This window comes from Clinocottus analis, unplaced genomic scaffold (assembly GCF_023055335.1).
Source record: "Clinocottus analis isolate CAN_PGR_092001 unplaced genomic scaffold, fCliAna1.0.p SCAF_9, whole genome shotgun sequence".
NCBI lineage: Eukaryota > Metazoa > Chordata > Actinopteri > Perciformes > Cottidae > Clinocottus > Clinocottus analis.
This window is the reverse complement of record NW_027176251.1, coordinates 4,426,550-4,446,009: the sequence shown is the minus strand read 5'-3', so window position 1 is coordinate 4,446,009 and position 19,460 is coordinate 4,426,550. Positions and strand designations below refer to the sequence as shown.

General features: G+C 42.4%; 1 protein-coding gene across 2 annotated transcripts; it reads left to right on the top strand.

Annotated features, from left to right (window-relative positions):
- Positions 1 to 1,465: 1,465 nt before the first annotated feature.
- On the top strand, positions 1,466 to 7,188 carry macc1 (MET transcriptional regulator MACC1). 2 transcript variants are annotated; one of them, XM_068570205.1, is made up of 5 exons: positions 1,466 to 1,514; positions 3,146 to 3,265; positions 3,368 to 5,388; positions 5,556 to 5,744; positions 5,851 to 7,188. In XM_068570205.1, exons 2-5 carry the CDS (start codon positions 3,151 to 3,153, stop codon positions 6,052 to 6,054), a joined length of 2,529 nt encoding a protein of 842 aa, XP_068426306.1. In that variant the 5' UTR covers positions 1,466 to 1,514; positions 3,146 to 3,150; the 3' UTR covers positions 6,055 to 7,188. The 2 variants fall into 2 exon arrangements, with proteins under 2 accessions (XP_068426306.1, XP_068426305.1); XM_068570204.1 differs by lacking the exon at positions 1,466 to 1,514 and having other exon boundaries at positions 3,136 to 3,265.
- The last annotated feature ends 12,272 nt before the right edge of the window (positions 7,189 to 19,460 follow it).

Genomic DNA, 19,460 nt, shown 5'->3' with positions numbered 1-19,460 from the left:
TCACATATGTGTTCAACAGCCACAAGGGAGCAGAATGTGTTCACCTGTCTATTGTTTCACCTGGACCATTCTGGACATTATATTGTGTATTCCCTTTGTATGAATACTGCATGCATTCATATATTTTGTAAGGTCAGCTGTACATATGAAATCCAATAAAAAAAAATAAAAGTGTGTGTGATTTGGAACACAGCTAATAATCTGGCTCAGTGCTGATAATGAAAAAAATGATTGCAACAGTGTTCGGGTGAAATGTGCCAGCTTTCGTCTGTTTTGTTTCATATTCAGGCAGTAAACAGCAACATGCACAACTCAGGAGCTTAATGTGTGTTACAAAACAAAGGAGAGTGCAGATATAACACACATATGGACACATTGCCACATTCAATTATAGTCATAATCACATTTAACATACTTTCACTTGTGTAGGAGGGGGATGCTAATCAGTCATGCTAAAGTCCAGACTGCAGCCGCCACTTTTTCTACATGAAAATCCATAATCTACTCAAGAGTGCTTAGTTACATTCCTTGTGAACTTGGACGCCAGGGCCTCCATCCAAAGAACACAAGGTCTCGAAACACAACATTAAAACTTAAGGATATCTATCAGTGAAGATAACAGTTACAAAACAAACAGTAAGTTTCAGCCAGATATTAAAAGCTATTACTTCTCATACACGTTGGCGTGCATCTGCATAGCCATTAGCAGCTGAAATACTGGTTTCCTGTTGGATTGTTTGTATAACGATTATAAATGTTGCAACAGTCTGAAATAGTGATCTATTCAGCCATTCATGACAGTACCTGTTCAGTGAGATAACATGACGTGTGTCCTCCATGATGAGATTAACTTTGATCTACAGTCACTCCACACCACAGTGCTTACATAACACACAGTAAAATCAATAAAAACTATCTTCTAAGATAAGACTAAAAATGAATAACCACGATGAATATGATATAATGACGTCATAACCCTTCTGTTATTGCTGGCGTTACTCCAACAAGCACAAAAAGCACCTGGCAATTTGCTTCTTCAAACTGTGGGGACTTCCGTGTATCCGTGTAAATATATTTACTGGTGATTAAAGGCCTTGTTTATTGTGTGTCCTCGTCTCAGAAGTAACCGCCAACCTCAGCGAGCAGGTTTCCGCCGCCTCGGTCGGTCGCTTATCACTCCGCTCGGCCTCCTCCTGTCGAAACCACCGAGGTTTCACTCGGTTTCAGGTGTTGCAAGTCTCGTGCGTAAACAGAGAGGTGCATTCCGGGTATTGTAGTCCCACACCCGCGACGAGGCCACTCCTCCGCCGGAGTTCACGTGCGACTCGAAACTCTCTGTCCCAAAATGCTCCGTGGCGGAGAGCAAACAGAGTCAAGAGCCGTAACGTGAGGAGGTGAACATCACAGATACGCCCGAGAGAAGAAGAAGAAGAAAAAAAGTGTGCCATGCCAGAAGATCGGCCTCTTCTCCTGCCAACGCTCCGAAGCAAAACTCCAGCCATCTCATGCCGACGGTGAGATCAAACTTTGTTTCGTCCGGTCAAATACGGGGTATTTGATGGGTTTTACTCTCTCGCTTTCTCATCGCAAGTGTCCTGTATGGGATAGACTTAGTAATGTGTAACTATGAGTGTCTTTATATCTGCATACACACACACACCCACACACATACACACACACACACACACACCTACACACACACACACACACACACACACACACACACACCTGCTGCCACTGACAGGCTACACGCCAGTGAGGCTGTTGCAGCTTTGGCTCGTGAAGCTGGAGCTTTAATGTCTGAGTCTGGATTATTAAAGAATGCCAGATTAGTTTGAGAATATATTATCTGGTTGAACAAAACAAAAATCAAAAAACAAAAGGAAACATGCACACGTTTGTACACATAATAGTGGATGTATTATTTAGTAGGGCAACAGTAGAGGAATCTCAGTACAGTGCATCATAAATAACCCAGCGTGTAGTATTTAATCAGAATATACATTTCACTGTCAGGAGTACAGTGTACTGCACTTTGATCACAGCGAGAAGCGCTGAGAGAGTCGACTACTATGTCATAGGCTTGACAAGACCAACCTGTTTTTGTGCACTGGTGTAAGAAACCACATTATTAATGACTGACTCACTGTGACAAGTCATGAATGGGTAGTGTCCTTTCACACAGACAGTGACAGGCCGGAGAGTCGAGGCTTTGCTCCATGCTTGGAACAGTTTTCCTGCAACAGACTGCAAAGAGCCCGAGGCTCACTGAGCCGAAGGAGACACAGTTGAGACAAAGCGATGACTTGACTCTCATGTCTTCTCTTGTGTAGTTGTCGGTTGTTGTCATGTGTCACAGCACCTTGAAATGTATGTCTGCTTATGTGTTTGCCCGTAACTAAAGATTACTGTTTTGGAAACGATATATCTGCCTATTGAATAATCTTTTGTAAAATGTAGACGGTAAAGAATAAAAAAATGCACATCACAGTCTCTGAGAATCTTATATAAACACGTTCAACTTGTTTGTTTTGTCAAAACAACAATCCAAAAGACTTCCATACTATTCATACTTCAGAAGCAGCTTAAAGAATGCCTTATGAGGTGAATGAATGAAATAATAATGATGATTTATTTATTTTCTACACCATCTACTGAATTACTTTATTCAGCCCTAGATGGGTTACATTAACTTACGTGACATCAGTATATCAAACATAACAAAGAATAAAGTAACACAAAAACAGACGCATGCTGCGAAGGTCGCATGAAATGTATCTAAACCCAAATCGATCACACAGCTTTTTTCTGTTTTTATTTCCTCTCTCCCTCTTACTTTATATATGTAATTGAACTATTAGGAGAAAAAAAAAAATTTCAAAGCCTGTTTCCTTTTATGTTTTGTAATCCGATGACGCCTGTTGTTGCCTTAATATTTGTTTGTGAATCCAAATTGTCTACATGTGTAGGCACACATTGGTGTAAATAGAGAAAAGAACATCAGTATCCAGGTATATTGGGTTTTTTCATTTTGCCCTACTTCAGGATCCCAGGATGTGTCTGTAAAAAAAGAAGCAACGTTGTTGAGGAGTACAAACTGCAGGCTCATTTAGAAATTAAAACAATATTGTTTTCATGTTTACAGATGATATGGCAGCTGGAAGAGTAAGGTCCTTCCGTCGGGTTGGGAGTCTCATGCGGAGTAAATCTGAGGGGACACTGATTGATCTGGATGACAAAGTCTCAACCAGTGACAACCGGAATGGTAAAATGTTTACTATGAAGCAGAGGCAGCCTGTGCTCTTAATCTGAAAACCTTAAGATAATGTCAATCAACGTCCTAACACGAGTCCTAATATGTTCACAGGTGTGTTTGCGACACAGAACTCCGAGTGGCCAAAAGACGCACGCTCATCTCAGTCCAAAAATCCCTTTTGGAACAAACTGTCTGGATCAAATCCTTTCTTAGACGACATTGTACACAGCAGCGCAGACAGACACATACCCAACGCTTTTAATGCGAAACAAAATCATGAGAACCCTTTGGACGCGAACAACGATGACGTCATTAGCACGTCTTCGGACGAAGGCAACGTGGGGAGCTATTTGGAGAGCAAACACAAAACCATCGACAGATGCAGGAGTGCCTCTGACATTCTGGATGATCTGGACAGAAAAGTGCCAAAACAGGAGAACAGCTTTAAACCGCCAGGGCCGGTGCTCAACCCGGATTTTGAGTGGCTTAAGAACGACAGAGAGGCCTACAAGATGGCCTGGCTGAGCCACAGGCAGCTAACCCGCTCGTGTCTGGACTTAAATCTGATGAGCCAGAGTCCTGGGTGGGCTCAGACACAAGCCACTGACGTTCAGGTCATCTGCAAGATCGGCCACACTGGAGGCTCAGTGCAGTTGCCGGCCTCGGAAATTAGCATCCATGTCCCGGAAGGCCACGTTCCTCCAGGAGAAGTCCAGGAAGTTACACTGAAAGCAATGCTGGACCCTCCTCCTGGACTCAATAACAACTACATGACCACCATGAGTCCGCTTCTCGAGGTGGTCCTCAGCAACATCAACATAAAGGAGTGCATCTCTCTGGAGTTGAAACTGGCCGGAGAGGTCAAGAGCGACGCGTTGAGTCAGGTGATGACTACTGTGGTCGGCCTGGTGTCCAACAAAAGAGAGGGACCATACGTTAAAGTGAATGACTGTTACATTTACGGGAGCATGATGCAAATGAAGCTGCAGGACCTTAAGACACATTTTTACGCAATTGCAGTCGCAGAGGCCTCTGCAATCCAGCCTCCCGCTACATCCGTGTGGGACTACCTTGATCGACAAATCACGGTGGCAGTTTACGGCCCCAGGTATATCCATCCGTCGTTCAAGGTCGTGATAGTAGTTTGCGGTCATGAGGACGTTCCGCCACGGCTTCCGTTTTCAGACATCTGCAGGGGAAACAAAAATACACCTCCCCTTGTGCTGCAGCTTTGGGGGAAACATGGGTTCAAACCAGACACGCTGAACAACCTGCACGTCGGAATTAGCCTCACGGGCTCAATGTTTAAAATAAAACCTGAGGACGAAGTGAAAGAAGTGAGACAAAGCCGGCTCAAAATAGGGACAGTTTTTCATCTGCCAGTCGCGTTATCTTGTGCTAGTAATACGGAAATGACTCCCTTTAAATTAGATCTACAGGTGAAAGACCCAAAAGCTGCGATTGTTGCAGATTTCCAGGTGCCTTCTCCTCCCGCAGCACCCATCAGATCAGAGAAGCGAGTGCCGAGGCAGACGGAAAAGCGGATCGAAATGACAAGAAGCGCACCGATCCCTGAAGAAAGTGTCCCAGATTTCCCCAAATTCACAGACAGACCCGTGAGCCTACAGTGCTATGGAGTGGCCTTGAAGTCAGTCCTCCGTCAGCCCCGTGTAGACTACCTTCTGGAGTATTTCAAGGGGGACACTGTAGCTCTCCTATCCAGAGAGAGCGTCAAGTCAGTGGGCAACTCCAAAGTAAAGGAGTGGTATATCGGATTCCTCCGAGGCCGGACCGGTTTGGTCCACTGCAAGAACATCAAGCTCATTACCGCGGACCAAGTGATCGACTTCACCGGCATTCAAGTCACCACGAAGGTCCTCTTGGACAACATGACGCTGCCCTTCAAGAAGCTCACTTACATGTACTCGGCCATCCAGACGCTGGTCACCGAACACATCACCAGCTGGAGGGGTCTGGCGGATGCTTTAGGGTACGGCAAGCTGTCCCTGGACACGATCACGCGGACGCACGCCGAAACTACGGCTGATAAAGTGGCCTGCGTGCTGGAGAAGCTGAAGGAAGACTGCCACGCTGAGAAGAGCAAGAAGAAGTTTCTGCACGAGCTCATGGTGGTGAGTAGAGGAAAACGATAAACTAACTTATTTGTACTGAATATTTCAATCTTTGTGTCTACTACATACAAGAAAGATAACCAGTCGTGTTTCACAGCCCGCGTGCTCCGATGTGTTGTGCTTCCCGCGGTGTGAGTGACAGTTTATCTCTGCGTTTGCCACCACAGGGTCTGTTGAAGATGGACTCTGTGAACCTGGCGGCCCAGCTCATCCAGAACACAGTCATTTTGTCCACAGCTGTGGAGCTGGGAGCTCGATGGCGGGAGCTCGCTGACAAGATGGGCAAACTGTCCAGCGCTCAGATAGCGGACTATGAGGCGCCGCACCGGGGGAAGAGCAGGGACGTCGGGGCCCAGGTCAGTTTAACAGCACGCAGGCGATGCACACAGAGACAACGTTGACTTCATGGCATTTCTGCAGCGGATATGATGGATGATGATTCCTGTGTTTTCTCGTTTTAAGTCAATGTGGAAGCCCGCCTATGACTTCCTGTACTCCTGGAGTCTGCGGTACGGAGACAGCTACAAGGACATGATCCAGGATCTGCACCTGGTCCTGGACAAAATAAAAAACCCTCCCACCAGACAGTGGAGACAGTTGACGGGGGCCCTCATCACAGCCAACTGTCTCGATATCTTTCGAGCCTCGGCATACCCAAATTCCTAAACTTTACGCAAGCGCACTCTAGCGATGACAGCATCTTCCACGCACTTAGGAAAAACAGAGAGGTTTTGTTACACAGCAACGAGGCTTTGATGTTTGTTTGTTTTTTTATGTTACTTTGCTTGTTTTGTCACTTATAGTTTTGCTCACAAAGCATTTGAAGCTACTTTAGTGAAATTCAATCCGGTACTTGCACTAAATGTTTGGATCTCACTTGGTGAATGTGAAATATGTTCTCACATTTTTGAGCAGAGGAGGAATGTCCTTTCATCTTCCAAAGAGAAGACAATGAAGTGTAGTTTCTCACTGTTCTCCATGTCTCTCTGTACACAAATGTGACAAAGCCTTAACGTCAAAGTTCCTCTTGGGAGGTCATTTTCTGTCAAACGTTCCTCAGTCGTTCCCGACTGACATCCATTGTCCTGGGTATCGATCTCGACGGGTGTTTTTATCTATTAATCTTTTGCCTGTTAATAGGCTAATATTACCCCATCAGCAAATGTGCATTACGAAAAGACCAGGTAAATTGTTGTTCATGAATCTAATTTGATTTGTTCTACTTCTTCACTTACTGACTGGATTCAGGTTGTTTTTTAAGGATTCGCAGTATTAGGATCCTGATCACCTTCATAGAGCCTGTGAAATGTTGTATTAATGGGATTTTTAAGTTCTATCTTTCTGTAAAACACTCTGAGTTAATAATAATGTGAACAATGTCGCAAACTAACAACCTCAATGGTTGCAGCACTGCCGGGACAATATGTAGAGTTATATATATATATAGTTCTACCAAAGTGACATTTTCCTGATGCTAGTAAACAAACCATAAAGATGCTACTTTACAAGTGTCATAAGCTCTTCTTTCCTAATAGGAGTATGGTGTTTTTATACTGTAATGAAATGTTTTAGATATGTACAAAGCAGATCATTTCATAAGATAGACATTGTCACCGTTGTGTTTGTATGATCGTGTTTTCGTTGCCAAATGGAAACCTCACTGTTGAGTGGTGCCACGTACTGTAAGTACAGTACGCAGTGTCTTCAATCACTGATATGTTCCATAACAATTGATATCTTTGATACTGAAATGAAGATGTGTTGCATGAGATATGAATAAATATTATCTGCAGTAAGTTATCTGATCTGTTTTCCAACACATGCGGAGGTTCAGCTAAGAGCTGAAATGGCAGGGAGCTATACAACTTGTTATTCAAATCATATTTCAACTTAACTTATGTGGCATTTAGTCATCTATCCTGTTAAGTTGTGTTGAATCACACCTTAAAAACAAAATGACTTTTCCCTGACGTGTTTTTGACTGATTTTCTCAGACTGTTTGCTTTTCCTTCCACTGTTTGTTTAAGCTAGTTTCAGCTCACAGTATTGTGTGCTGGTTCTCTATCAAACAGTGACCTTACTTTGCTTCACTGAATGCAGACCTGTAAAGGGAAACCAAATAGGGAAACTGGTATCGGGCAACAGAGGGAAACTGACTCAATCTCCCAGTTGAGAATGGTTGTCAGGTATTTCGTTTGAAAGGGCTGATGAACAGAGTTTAGACGGAGCAACCTGCGGGAAATGAAACACTGGAGTTGATGTAAAACAAGAAATCCTTCCACTGCTGAGTTTTCGCTTACTAATATAAATAACTTTGGCTAAACATCCATCCCTCTTGCTTTCATTAGCCTCTATTACCTCTTGTTAGCCTAAATTATACCTCTAAAATATCAGAGAAACTGCAGCTTGTTATTCAATGTGAGAGCATTTGTTCCTGATCATGACAGAACACTTGAAGATTAATGACATTTATTTTAAAATATAAATGGAATTCAGCCGTTTCAACCAGTCGTATATGTAAGTTTTAAGCATGTAATAGCGGACTCCCTCAAACCAAAGAGGGCAAAGGTCACCGGTTCAGTCGAACATGAGTGAGTTCAGACGAAGAATTCAGTTTATCTACCTGAAGACTCAAACAAAAGCAGAATAAGGAACCTAAAGGCTTAACATTTCTTTTAAATGATCTAATTGTTAGGTTTTTTTCTTTTTACACATTATGAAGGTTGTGTTACAGCAAAATCAGGGACACAGATGAAAAACCTTTGAGGCATCCAACATATAAATAGACACTGCCTTTTCAGGCCCCCATTTCTCAGAGGCAGCGAGGCGTGAAGCGTCGTGACTAATGAAATGTGACCACTTTTGTTTTTGAGGGGGCTTTTACAGCAGCAGTGCCGATAGCAGTTAATTATTATGAATATTGCTGGCTGTCTGAGGTTGTACATTTTTGTGATAAAATATTTAACCTGGTCGCTCACGTTATTGTAATTGTGCAGAATGTGTGAAAAGATAAAGCAACACTGTTAATAAACATGTATTTGACCTCTAGATGTCTTTGTCATCTAGATGGTCGTGATCTCGGAGAGTGGTTGACATTCACAGCGTTCCCCCGGCTGCAAGCCGCTATGAAACAGCACAGGATGTGTTTTATTGGACAACAAAGTTGATCAAACGTGTTTATTGATATACTCAATATTTATTGGGGGAACTAAAAGAATCAGCTGAAAAATCAAACCTCCCACAAGTCGTATCTCATGAGGGGAAATGTTCCCATTCTGACAAAATGTCTCACTGGGTTCAACAGGAAACATGTTTCTATCTGGTATTAATGAAAACACCACACTTGTAAAATTCTACTCTGATCAAATGTACGTGAAATGAAAGAAATATAAACGTTTTCTGGATAAAAGATTGCAGGGCTGCAACCTGTAAGCATACACTGTTTAGATTTGTCACATTTCATTGTATCTATATGATATAGTGAGATAAACCTCTGAGTGTGAACATAATCCACTGAAAAGAGGGAAAGACATGTCGCTCATCCTCCTGTTTGACATGTATGAAAAGAGTACTAGAATATTGTACTCAAGTCGAAGAACTGTGTGAAAATGCACTTTGATAAAAGAAAGAAAAGCAGATTATTCAAAATGTACTGTGAGCAGACGTTACTGTAACTCTTAAGCAATGTCTGCATCCAGAGAGCATGACCCTGTCTCGCAGGATACTCAGCAGAGCTCCTTGTGAGCAGTTTCAAGTCTGAGTGCATGTGAGGCCTGCTCACTTTAGCGTCACATTGCTCACTTTAGCATCTCCACAAGACGCACTGGTCTTACGACTTACTCCGATGTAAACCCATCAGCATCATTATGAGACGCTCGGAGCAATGGATGTCACATGGAGAGGTAGAGGCCTCCAACTAAGGACCTTTACTCAGTTGAGTGATTTTGTTATTGCCAAATGATGTTGTTTTTTGTAACCCTCACTACGTGTTTTTGTTTTCTAAACCCGAACTGCAACTGTTACGCAACATTTACCACACGCAAACCCTCACTCAGCTTTATTCTCAAGGGGCCAAAATATAACGAGCGCGGATAAGATCACGTTGCTTCAGGGAGTCCGCCATGTTGCACCGACACGTTTCTACAGAAGCCCCGAACAGACGACACAAAGACTCGCCACTGTATCTGTTCTCGATTTGAGAGGCGATATGCAACCTGACCACTAGATGCCGCCAAATACTACACATTGACAATAACTTTTTTTGAGTAACAGTCATTTGTTACTTTTATCCCTGTTTTTTTGAGTAAAAAACTGGGCATCCAAAACAAATGGTGTGTAAATAAAATATTACAATACTACCTTTAGTTTCCAGTGAAGTCATTGTCATTCATTTCCAAGGGAAAACATCAGTATGTGTGTAATTATCAGCTGTTTTGATGTTTGTGGGGTAAAGTTTCTTTGAGCAAAACAGTTTGTTCTTTCACCATTAAGTGAGACTCCGTTTCCCATTATGATGTGCTATGTGACTGAATGATCCGATGGTTGAGTTTCCTGGCATTAGCCCAGTCTATGGAGCAGGACATGTACTCCAGTAAACAGGAACTCTACACCACAACAGAGCCACCACAGCACTTTGCCTTATCCAACCGTCTTTTTTTTTTTTTTGACATACCACAGTTACTCATCCACTTCCCAGTAGACCGATGTCTGCAATATTTTTTACCACTTCACTCGCAAAAGATTATTTTTATTTTTTTTTGTTGCAAGAAGGGCAGAATAGCATCTCTCCTTTGAACTCTGGAAAAGGCTATTCTCAGTGAAACTGTATGGTAAAAAAAAACAAAAAAAACACATAACATATCAGTCATTATGGAGTATGTGTTGATGTCCACAGCTTCTTCCAGGCTGCTGCTGTGTTTCACTCAGAGCTCCCTGCTGTTCCTCATAACACATCAAAGAATCAACACATTAAGTCCTTGTCACTGAAACCTTTGCCAACACAGAGTCCTTCCTTCCAGTGTGAGAATATGTGACTGTATGAAGGGAAATACAGATTCTGTCTCCACGAAATGTGACTCTGAAAATGTGTTTGCAGCCGTTTACTGCAGCATTTCTAAAACAAGCACACAGCTAGAATGCTGAGGTTTTGGTTCTAATATGCGCATTAGGTTTGTTCAGCGTACTTTGTGTGTATTTCATTGTATTTTTCCCGGGTTTCTTCATTTAAGGCGAATACTCACCAGAGACTTGTTCCAAGAAGTGTCCCAGACAGACCCTATTCTTCATCGGGACGAGGTGAGACCTCACTATCTCAGCTGCTCTGCTCTGGTGATCCAGACAGGATTAAGGAGAGGTTGGCAGGATATTATTTTCTTTAAAGGAGAAGACGAAAAAATGCGGTTTCATCTGGCACTTGTCCCAGCTAACCATCGAGACAAACTTTTTTCACAGAAATTTGGAGGATTTATTAACTGAGACGTGGACTATCCTTCATATTAGGGCAAAGCTTTGTGTATCCTATCCTCAAATGAGTTGACCTTTTCTCCAGTTGAACAACTATAAAACAACTATTGGCTGTATTCAGTTATTAAAACTTGATTTCAGGCTTATTAAGGTGGATATCTAAAATAAAGCTTATACAGTATCTGCAACACAGTACTGTGTGTCATTATGGTCAACCCAAAACCCAAAAGCGTCAGACCCTGGTGGCTTCAGCCCAGTGGGGGGCGCCATCGTATCGATCTTGAGCGTTTCCATGATTGTCCACAGTTCCTCATTTGTGTGAAGTCTCAAGCGTTATTGCTAACAACACCTATTTATTGAATATGAAAACATAGCAATGGGATCCTAATGTGTTGTATTAGATATAAAAATTGATCTCATGACAACAACACAATTAATTCCCTGAACCTCTCAGCATGGCATGTCACGAATAATAAAGTTCTTCAATACATTATTTCACTCTAACTTTATGACTTTATGAACAGCAACAAATTGCAGTTGTACAGAAAACATTATGGTTTGGAATTATGTTTGAAAAAGGAGAAGAATAAAAAACAGAAATTTCTTCGATAATATTTTCCTCATAATCAGATTTCTGATGCACATAAGCACGCTGCTATAAGTGCACATGCACGAGTCCACACAGTTTGACTCAGACTTCTGAAGCCAACAGCCATGGGGGCTTCCACAAATCACTGTAATGAACAGAAGCATTCCTCTGTCCTCTGGGGTATATAAGGCTTCATTTGGTTTGCCTCCATGATATATGTGGAGGGCAAGAAGTCATTTAGCTTTCAATTTATTAGCCTGGGTGATTTATGCACGCTGCAAAAGGTAGTGCTGGTGTCTCCTACCCGACCACCCTTTCCCCTCCCGCCTTCCCTTTCTCATTGCACCGTAATAATTTGGTAATAGATGATGTGTAAGGAGAGAAAGTTCAGCAATTAGAAAAGTCAGAAAGAAAGAACAAGCGCTTCCAGTTTCAGTGGTTGCACTTCATTTATCACTGATATTTAAGTCATTAAGGAAAGTAGTGAAATGACAGCAACCTGCACTGTGTTGGAGTCCACATACACAAGGAAGAGGAAACCCTCCTCAAGACAACGACGACAGCAGATACTTGCTGAAACTATAAAATGTGAAAACATAAAATTGCATTTATTGGACAATTTAACAAGGGATCTTCATTTTTCATATCATAAAAATGAAGCCAGTTGAAGGTTTGTAAACATGCATGCTCGGTGCGTTTTGGAAATGTTTGTGGTGTACGTTACAAGGTGTTGATCGTTGCCCAGAGCTCAATGCCTTTCTGCTGACTAACAGCCTGCTTGGAGCCTCTTCCCATGACCACCGCTGGGAAGGAGGAAGCTCCGTTACCAAATGACTCACAGGGAGAAAAAACAACCTGAAGTTTTTGGCAGTGTTCAGGGCGGCTTTGTGAGTAATAACCATCCACATCCTTGGACACCTCATCCTGCTTTAACTCAATCTCACTTGTTCCATCAGCGAGCCGAACAGAAAGCGAGTATCATCACGGCAGGAGAGCACTGTGATAAAGATTAAGCAAATTTACAAGACAGAAATAAACCAGCCCAGATATTCCTGTTGAACGACCGAGAAAAGCGTCTGCAAATCTACTGAGATTACAAAGCCGTCAGTGGAATAATAGCAACGTTATTCTACAGTCCCCCCCGTTAGAAGTTTATTTTTGTCGATGATCACATCCTATCTTTTTTTAGGTTTTGTCAGGTGTACAACAATAGTTTGGGGGATGTGCAAAGAGCACGTCTGCTGACAGACCTGATGCACCAACCGTGACACTCCCAGTTCGTCAATAATCTAAAGCACAGATGGAGGAAGGCTGGGAAGGAGACTTGGGAATGTTGAGGATTGCAGCATAGCATTTTGATGATGAACACTTCACCACTGGGCTGTTTTCTTCTCCAAAAGTGCATAAATCTAACAACACAACCTCTATTAAAGACTGCCTTCCATTCTCAAATCGCAGGCCTATGAACAATGATTATAAACTACTGGGTTGCATATAAAGTATTACGATGGATACCTTTATGGTAGAAGAAGTTACATCCTTGGAAAAGGAACCAATAAGAATACCGGAACAACAGGTAGGCTAAGCATAAGCTATTTACCTGATTATTATAATAAGAATTAGAATATAAGCAGTCAATCAAAAGCCATAAAATGCAGTTCCAACCATATGAAGTCAAGCACGATTGGCCTCAGAGTCCATCGCTATCGGCCAACACACTTCCATAGAAGCCCACCAGATTTCTTCAAAGGTAGCAAAGCCAGGGAATGTAAATTGCTTTTTAACTAGATGTATTGTACGGTGGCCCCGAGAGCTCAGAAAACACACGCAAACAGACACAACCCAAGCGAATTGCAGACACATCTTCACCACTTTGAAAACACACAGCTGCAAGAGAGAAAACAACTTAATATGCAAAGTTGCTGCAACATACAGCACTCGTGAAGAAAACTGTTTCCAGGGGACAATAAAAAGGGATGCACACGGCCTAACTCTTTGCCTCACACGTTGTGTTTATTATAAACCCGTCAATTCAAATAATGTGATGAAATTAATTGGGAAATAGCTTAACTTCAAGTCAACTGACTACAGCTACTTTCAGAAATGTCTCCATGCACGTAGTTTAATAAATGGTGTATAAAAAAAGTCAAAATAAGTTGCAGTCATTGCGATTGAACGTGCTTTACAGGTGACTGACAAGTTAATAGTTCAGACAACGTTACCTTGACAAATGCCCCCAACATTTTTTTTTTGTAAAGGGTTACAATGCAACAATGCTGGTAAACATTGTTTAGGCTTTAAAAATAAATAGTTTTTGTAATAAATGTTTTTAAATCAGATATTAATCTGTAAAGTATAGCTAGTGACTGCAGTCATCAAATAAGTATAGTGAAAATTAAACATAGTGGAGTAGTATAAAGGAGCTACAATGGGAATACTCGTGTAAAGAACAAGTATCTCAATTTGTACTGAAGTAAACACTTTCCATCACAACCCCGGCTGGAAATAAAGACGCATTCCTGTTACCTGCTATAACGTGAAGAATGTCCAGCAGATGGTGAGAGCAGCCAGAAGCTGCAGGTGTCTACACTTCACAACAGCAAGTAATGTCTTTAACAGATTTGAGCCATCAGTCAAAGCACTTTTATCTTGACAGAGAAGCATGATGCTTGTTATAGTGATGAGGACATCTAGGAAATGTAAAGAAAACCTTCACGATGGTGAGGAAGCTATGAACTTGTTTGTGCTTGTACTCTTCTAATTAGAAACATTGAAGGCGATGATCAAGATGAATGACTTCACATCTTGAAGGGATCCCCAGCTGGGTGGCCGTGATCACACAACTTCCACATTGATGAGAGAAAGTAAACAACACCCCGAGCAAGAAAAAAAAAAAGCCGCAGAATCTACCGTCAGCCGAGATAAATCCCTCAAAGAAGAGTGTCTTCTTGACTAGTTTCTGTCAACCAAGAGGGAGAACAAGCAACGCTGAAGGATTCCCGTTCCAAAGACAACAAAGCTGGAGAGGTAGCCTATTGTGTCCTGACAGATTGGTCTGACTGAAGGAGGAGGTCGCCTCTAACTGACACTCAGGGAGGAGCAGAGGTGAGCAGAAATCTGGGGGAGACGAGAACACAGCTGCGGTTCAGGGGAGAGTTAGTGCCGTTGTACCTCACATTATATCGAATTTACTGCCTGGAAAAAGGTTGTTAGAGCGTTTTTTTTTTTTCATCACGCTACATGCTTGTTGGGTGGATATGGAATGGCAAAAGCATGCACATTTGCAATGAACTTTAGTTTGTGTGCTATCTATATATCTATCTATCTGTTTTTTTTTGGAGGGGTGGGGGTCTGGCAAAAGATGGGAGACCCTCCTTTGTCCTGATCACTCCCCAGGTCCTTCGCCCCCACACCTCTGCCCATCACCCCCGCCCCCCCCTCCCCTGTTCGCTATTCATCCTCATGTGCAGCTGGAGCACTCTGTTTGACCTCCTCTCTCCTCACAGAGTCTTTATTAACAGGGACTGTGCGGTGGGACTCCTCGCAGCATTCGCGGTTAGAGTGAAGAACCACACCGGACTGCTGACATTATGCTCATCCCTTACATAAGTCTATGTGACACGGCTGCTTCCCCCAGCATGCACTCTGCCATGAGGTTATGACGCTGGGCTTTGAGCCACAGATGAAGATAAAGAAACACTGCTGGTATTCACAACAATAGTTATTTTGGATTATTTTCTTATTGGGAGTATGACTGATGACGTTCCAGCCAGGTGGTCTCTGCCAAGTCGTCTTGTCAGTTATGCTCAATTTATGAGACGATAAAAAAAGAACTAGCTCATGGAAACATGACAGCAGTGTACGAGAATAATTCATTTTTCCTCGTTTTTGTGATTGCTATCCAGCGTGCACCTGCGTAGCACTTTTGGATGTGCATGCGCGCTTGTGAAAAGACTCCATTCCACACATGCCATCATTTAATATGAGCGTTTTGTGAGAAGGAATGGTTCGAGAACATCACCAGGAGTTGCCTCTTCTGCTGTATTCAGTGGCAATGGTTATATCGCGTTGTATATTTAATTGCATGTTTAATATCATGACTTTTTTTATTATTATTAACACATACGGTGCAGTCAGGAAAGTGACACATATTTGTCGTCTTGGCTCTCTTCTCCAAAGTGGTTGATCTGATAGTTAAAGCAGTAAATATGAGGTTAAAGTGCCGATCTTCAGCCTTTTTTAAGAGCATTTACGTCCACATCCGATGAACTGTGTAGGACTTGTGATCTGTTTTCTTTTCAAAATGCATTTCATCAAGATTAGGACTGTCGCATTGGCAGAAAATAGTTCCTATAAAAGCAGTGACAGCGAGATCTGTTGTGTTTTAAAGGTTTTCACAAAAGCCATTTTTCTGTATTTCCAGCTCAAAACAAAACTGCATTGTATTAGAGTGGCAACAGATTTCACACAACAAACAGATACCATATCCATCTGTTTTGATAGCACGAGTTTGTGATTTGGGTGAAATTAACTTTTAACTGTTAACTGTGTAGTGTACTAAAATACAGCCACAGTTAGCATTGTTCACTTGTTTCCTATCTAACGTCCCTTTTAATGCATGTAGACCTCTTTATTATACCGTAGACCTTTCAGTTTATTTTATAACATGTACTCAAACTCTGTTTGGTCTATCCTTAAACAGGGTGGACCAAATATTAGAAACACCTCATAACACAATACAATTTTAACAGCTCCATAAACTGCAGCCGCCAAAATGATCTAATTCATGATTTAATATATTTTGTATTATCGGGACCTCGAGTTTGTGATAAAATGTTTGATTGACTGATTAATATCATAGGTTTTACTGTGTAACAATACATGTATTCCCACCCATCCAAAAGTGACAAAGTAATCCCATTTCCTAATGAGCAAGAGACAGACACTGTCTCTAAACACAAAGCAGCACCTGTCAAGCTCTTACGGTCCCATCCACAATACAGTAAAGCTACTGTCACTGTTTCCGCTGCATGGCTCACTGCACTGGTCTCCATGCTGGTGAATGTGTGTGTGTGTGTGTGTGTGGTCTGCTGGGCGGCAGTGAGCTTTACGGGCAGCAGAAGGCATGGCTCAACGGCCCCTAGAATTACGTTTTAGCAGTGGCCAAGGCACACAATATGTGTGCAGACGTTCACTTCAATGACAGGAAGTGAGTTTATGTGGGTTAAATGTGGAATTAAGTGAGTCTGCATGCTTTTGTTATACTTTATACATGGTTTGTGTTGTTGTTTTGTGAGTAAAGTTAGACCAGTGAGACACTTTCTAAAACCCTATTGAGGAAGGCTTATGTTTGTTTTGTGTGTGTGTGTGTGTGTGTGTGTGTGTGTGTGTGTGTGTGTGTGTGTGTGTGTGTATGTGTGTGTGTGTGCGTGCGCGTGTGTGCGTGTGCGCGTGTGTATGTGTGAAACAAAGATTGTACTTCTCGGATGCCAGTTCGTCCACAGACCCCTCATCTCCCAGAGCTCCCAAGCTGTGAAAACATACTGGAGGTTTGTTGGTTCTTCGTGGCTAATAAGGTGTCATTGTGCGGTAGAGCTGTCTGATATCCCACAGAGTCATTAGCGCGACGTGAATAGATCCAACAGAACAATCTATCACACCCACACACATGCATACGGACACGTGCGGCGCTTCGTGTGCCTTTCCGCTCCGCAAAAATCTATACTATTTATGAGATACGATTCCAGGAATGAGCGGGCTTTACTCAGTTTTCTCTGACACGGTGAACTCGCGCTCTGCTACAGGAATACGGGACTTGAACCACGATTATAACCTGCAACATCAAAGCGCTCTGCTTTCAAAGGCTTTCTTTTACAGCTAACTTCAGGAGTCCTGGCTCCTATGTGTCCAGACAGCTTATAAAAGGCATGTTTTCCTCCTCAACGCCCGATTCAACACCCCAGCTCCTCTCTCATCGCGCACCCTCTGCACTGCTGTTATCAGAAATCCCCTGATATGATGTCTGGATTTCTGGACACAGTGGGACATTTTGAGACCTTCGCTGAGGGAAACATGCTGTCATTCAACTCTGCTGTTTGACCTTGTTAGTCTTTGAAGGGTTGATTAGAGGCTGCCCGGGACTCGCTCTTTGAAGAACGCACCCCTGTCTTTTCTCATCGCGTGCAGTTGATCCGTCTTGGCGATCTGGCACCGCGCTCGTTGTGGTTCAAGTTTAATGGAGTGAACATGAATATCACGGTCAATTGCGGGAGCCCCCGTACATGTGGAAGACTGTGGTTTGTTATTTCAATAGATCTGAGTAGGCTGAAACACTGCCTTCCGAGGCCCGAGCAGAGCAAACAGACAGGTCTCTGTGGATCTGGCTGTGGCTCGGGACTTAGTGAGTGAGGGCCTGAGTTGTGTCTGCCTTGATGTGACCTCGGGGACGGCTGGTTAATGACGCTCCGGGGTCACTCATGACTGGTGTGTCAAGTTGCATGAGTCAGAAATATACACTTGACTTTGTAATAACACCCACTCACTGCTCATTGATAAGGACAAAGGCTTTCTTCATCAATTATAAGCCACAGCTTATAGGCCCAGAGCGGACAGCAACGTACTGTAAATCCCACCGAAAAACTATCAGCGCTGTTTATCTCCTCTTCGTGTACTTGTAAATGTCCGGCACTGACAATCTGTGACTGACTGATGAAGGTTTCGCCTTTATTAAAGATCAACACTGGAGGAGTTGTCCTGTGATGACATCATATTCCCGAGAAGCAGCTGTGTTTTCTCAGAGTCACTTCAGCAGCAAAGAGTTGAACTCGACAGAGCAAGCTGCCAAGAAATGTAAATGTGGGAGTTAATGCTGGCGTTTGCATGATAATCATTTTGAAAGCAAGCGGCGATAGTGTTCCCTAATGGCCGAGGGGTCTGAGATGTTGAGCAGGCCATCAAAACATCGCTGGAGGGATTGTTTTATTGTGTTTATTTGCTGTAATCATAAATATCCCTCAACAACCGACAAACAACAAAACCAAGAATAAAGGAAACAACACACATTTGTTGCATGTGGCTGGGCAATATTTGTATCGAAGCCATGATATTAGACTAGATATTGTCTTAGTTTTGAATATCCTAAAGTTGCAGAAGTTGGTCTTTTCCTCTTTTAAAGGCTGCATTACAGTAAAGTGATATATTTTTCTCTACTTCGGCTGTTCTTACTTATTTATTTCTCGCCTTTACCCTCTCATCATCATATTCACATTACTTATCTTCAGAAATCTCCTTGAGTAAATATTTTATATAAGCACCAATGATTAACTATTAATATATTATAATGTACAATATTGATATCGAGGTATTTGACCAAAAATATAATGGTAATTATTTTATCCCATATTGGCCCTCCATAGTTGCATGTCCTCTTCCTCATACCCTCTCACCGCTTTACCGTGTAAAGAAGTAGGCAGGTTTATTTACTCAAGGCTCGCTTAAAAAACACACAGAATCAAACACTTTCTGCAAAACTGTCCAGATTAAACATCAAAGTAAACTCTACTACATTGTTAGACAATATAATAACTGTATTATTTATATAGAACCTTTAAAAACAAAGTTTACAAAGTGCTCTATATAGTCACACATAACGCCAAACAAAAAAAGGACCATACCGTGAAGGCAATGAATACAACAAAACCCAACAAATAACCAAAAAGACGAACAAACAAATGAATAGACCAAACAAACAAAAACAGGGGAACAAACGAACTCCATGAAAGGACATAAAAATGCTGGCAGAGGGATTCAGACGAGCTGGTTGGAGCTCCACCTGCTTACCTGAGAGGTGCAGCAGGTAGAGTGGTGGCTGCTGAGATCAGCACCATGGACAGGGCCAGCAAACAGGTACACTCACCTTGAAGAGGCTCAAGCTGCTCTTTGTCATGCCTTGCCATCTGCATACAGATAAATTACAAACTTTAAGATGTGAAATTTCAGCTCTACTTCAGCAGCATATTGA

Coding starts and splice junctions, on each gene's coding strand:
- macc1 (XM_068570204.1), top strand. CDS start 3,136: ATGTTTACAGATGATATGGCAGCTGGAAGAGTAAGGTCCTTCCGTCGG. Junction 5,389..5,555: donor TTCTGCACGAGCTCATGGTG/GTGAGTAGAGGA, acceptor TTGCCACCACAG/GGTCTGTTGAAGATGGACTC. Junction 5,745..5,850: donor GCAGGGACGTCGGGGCCCAG/GTCAGTTTAACA, acceptor TCTCGTTTTAAG/TCAATGTGGAAGCCCGCCTA.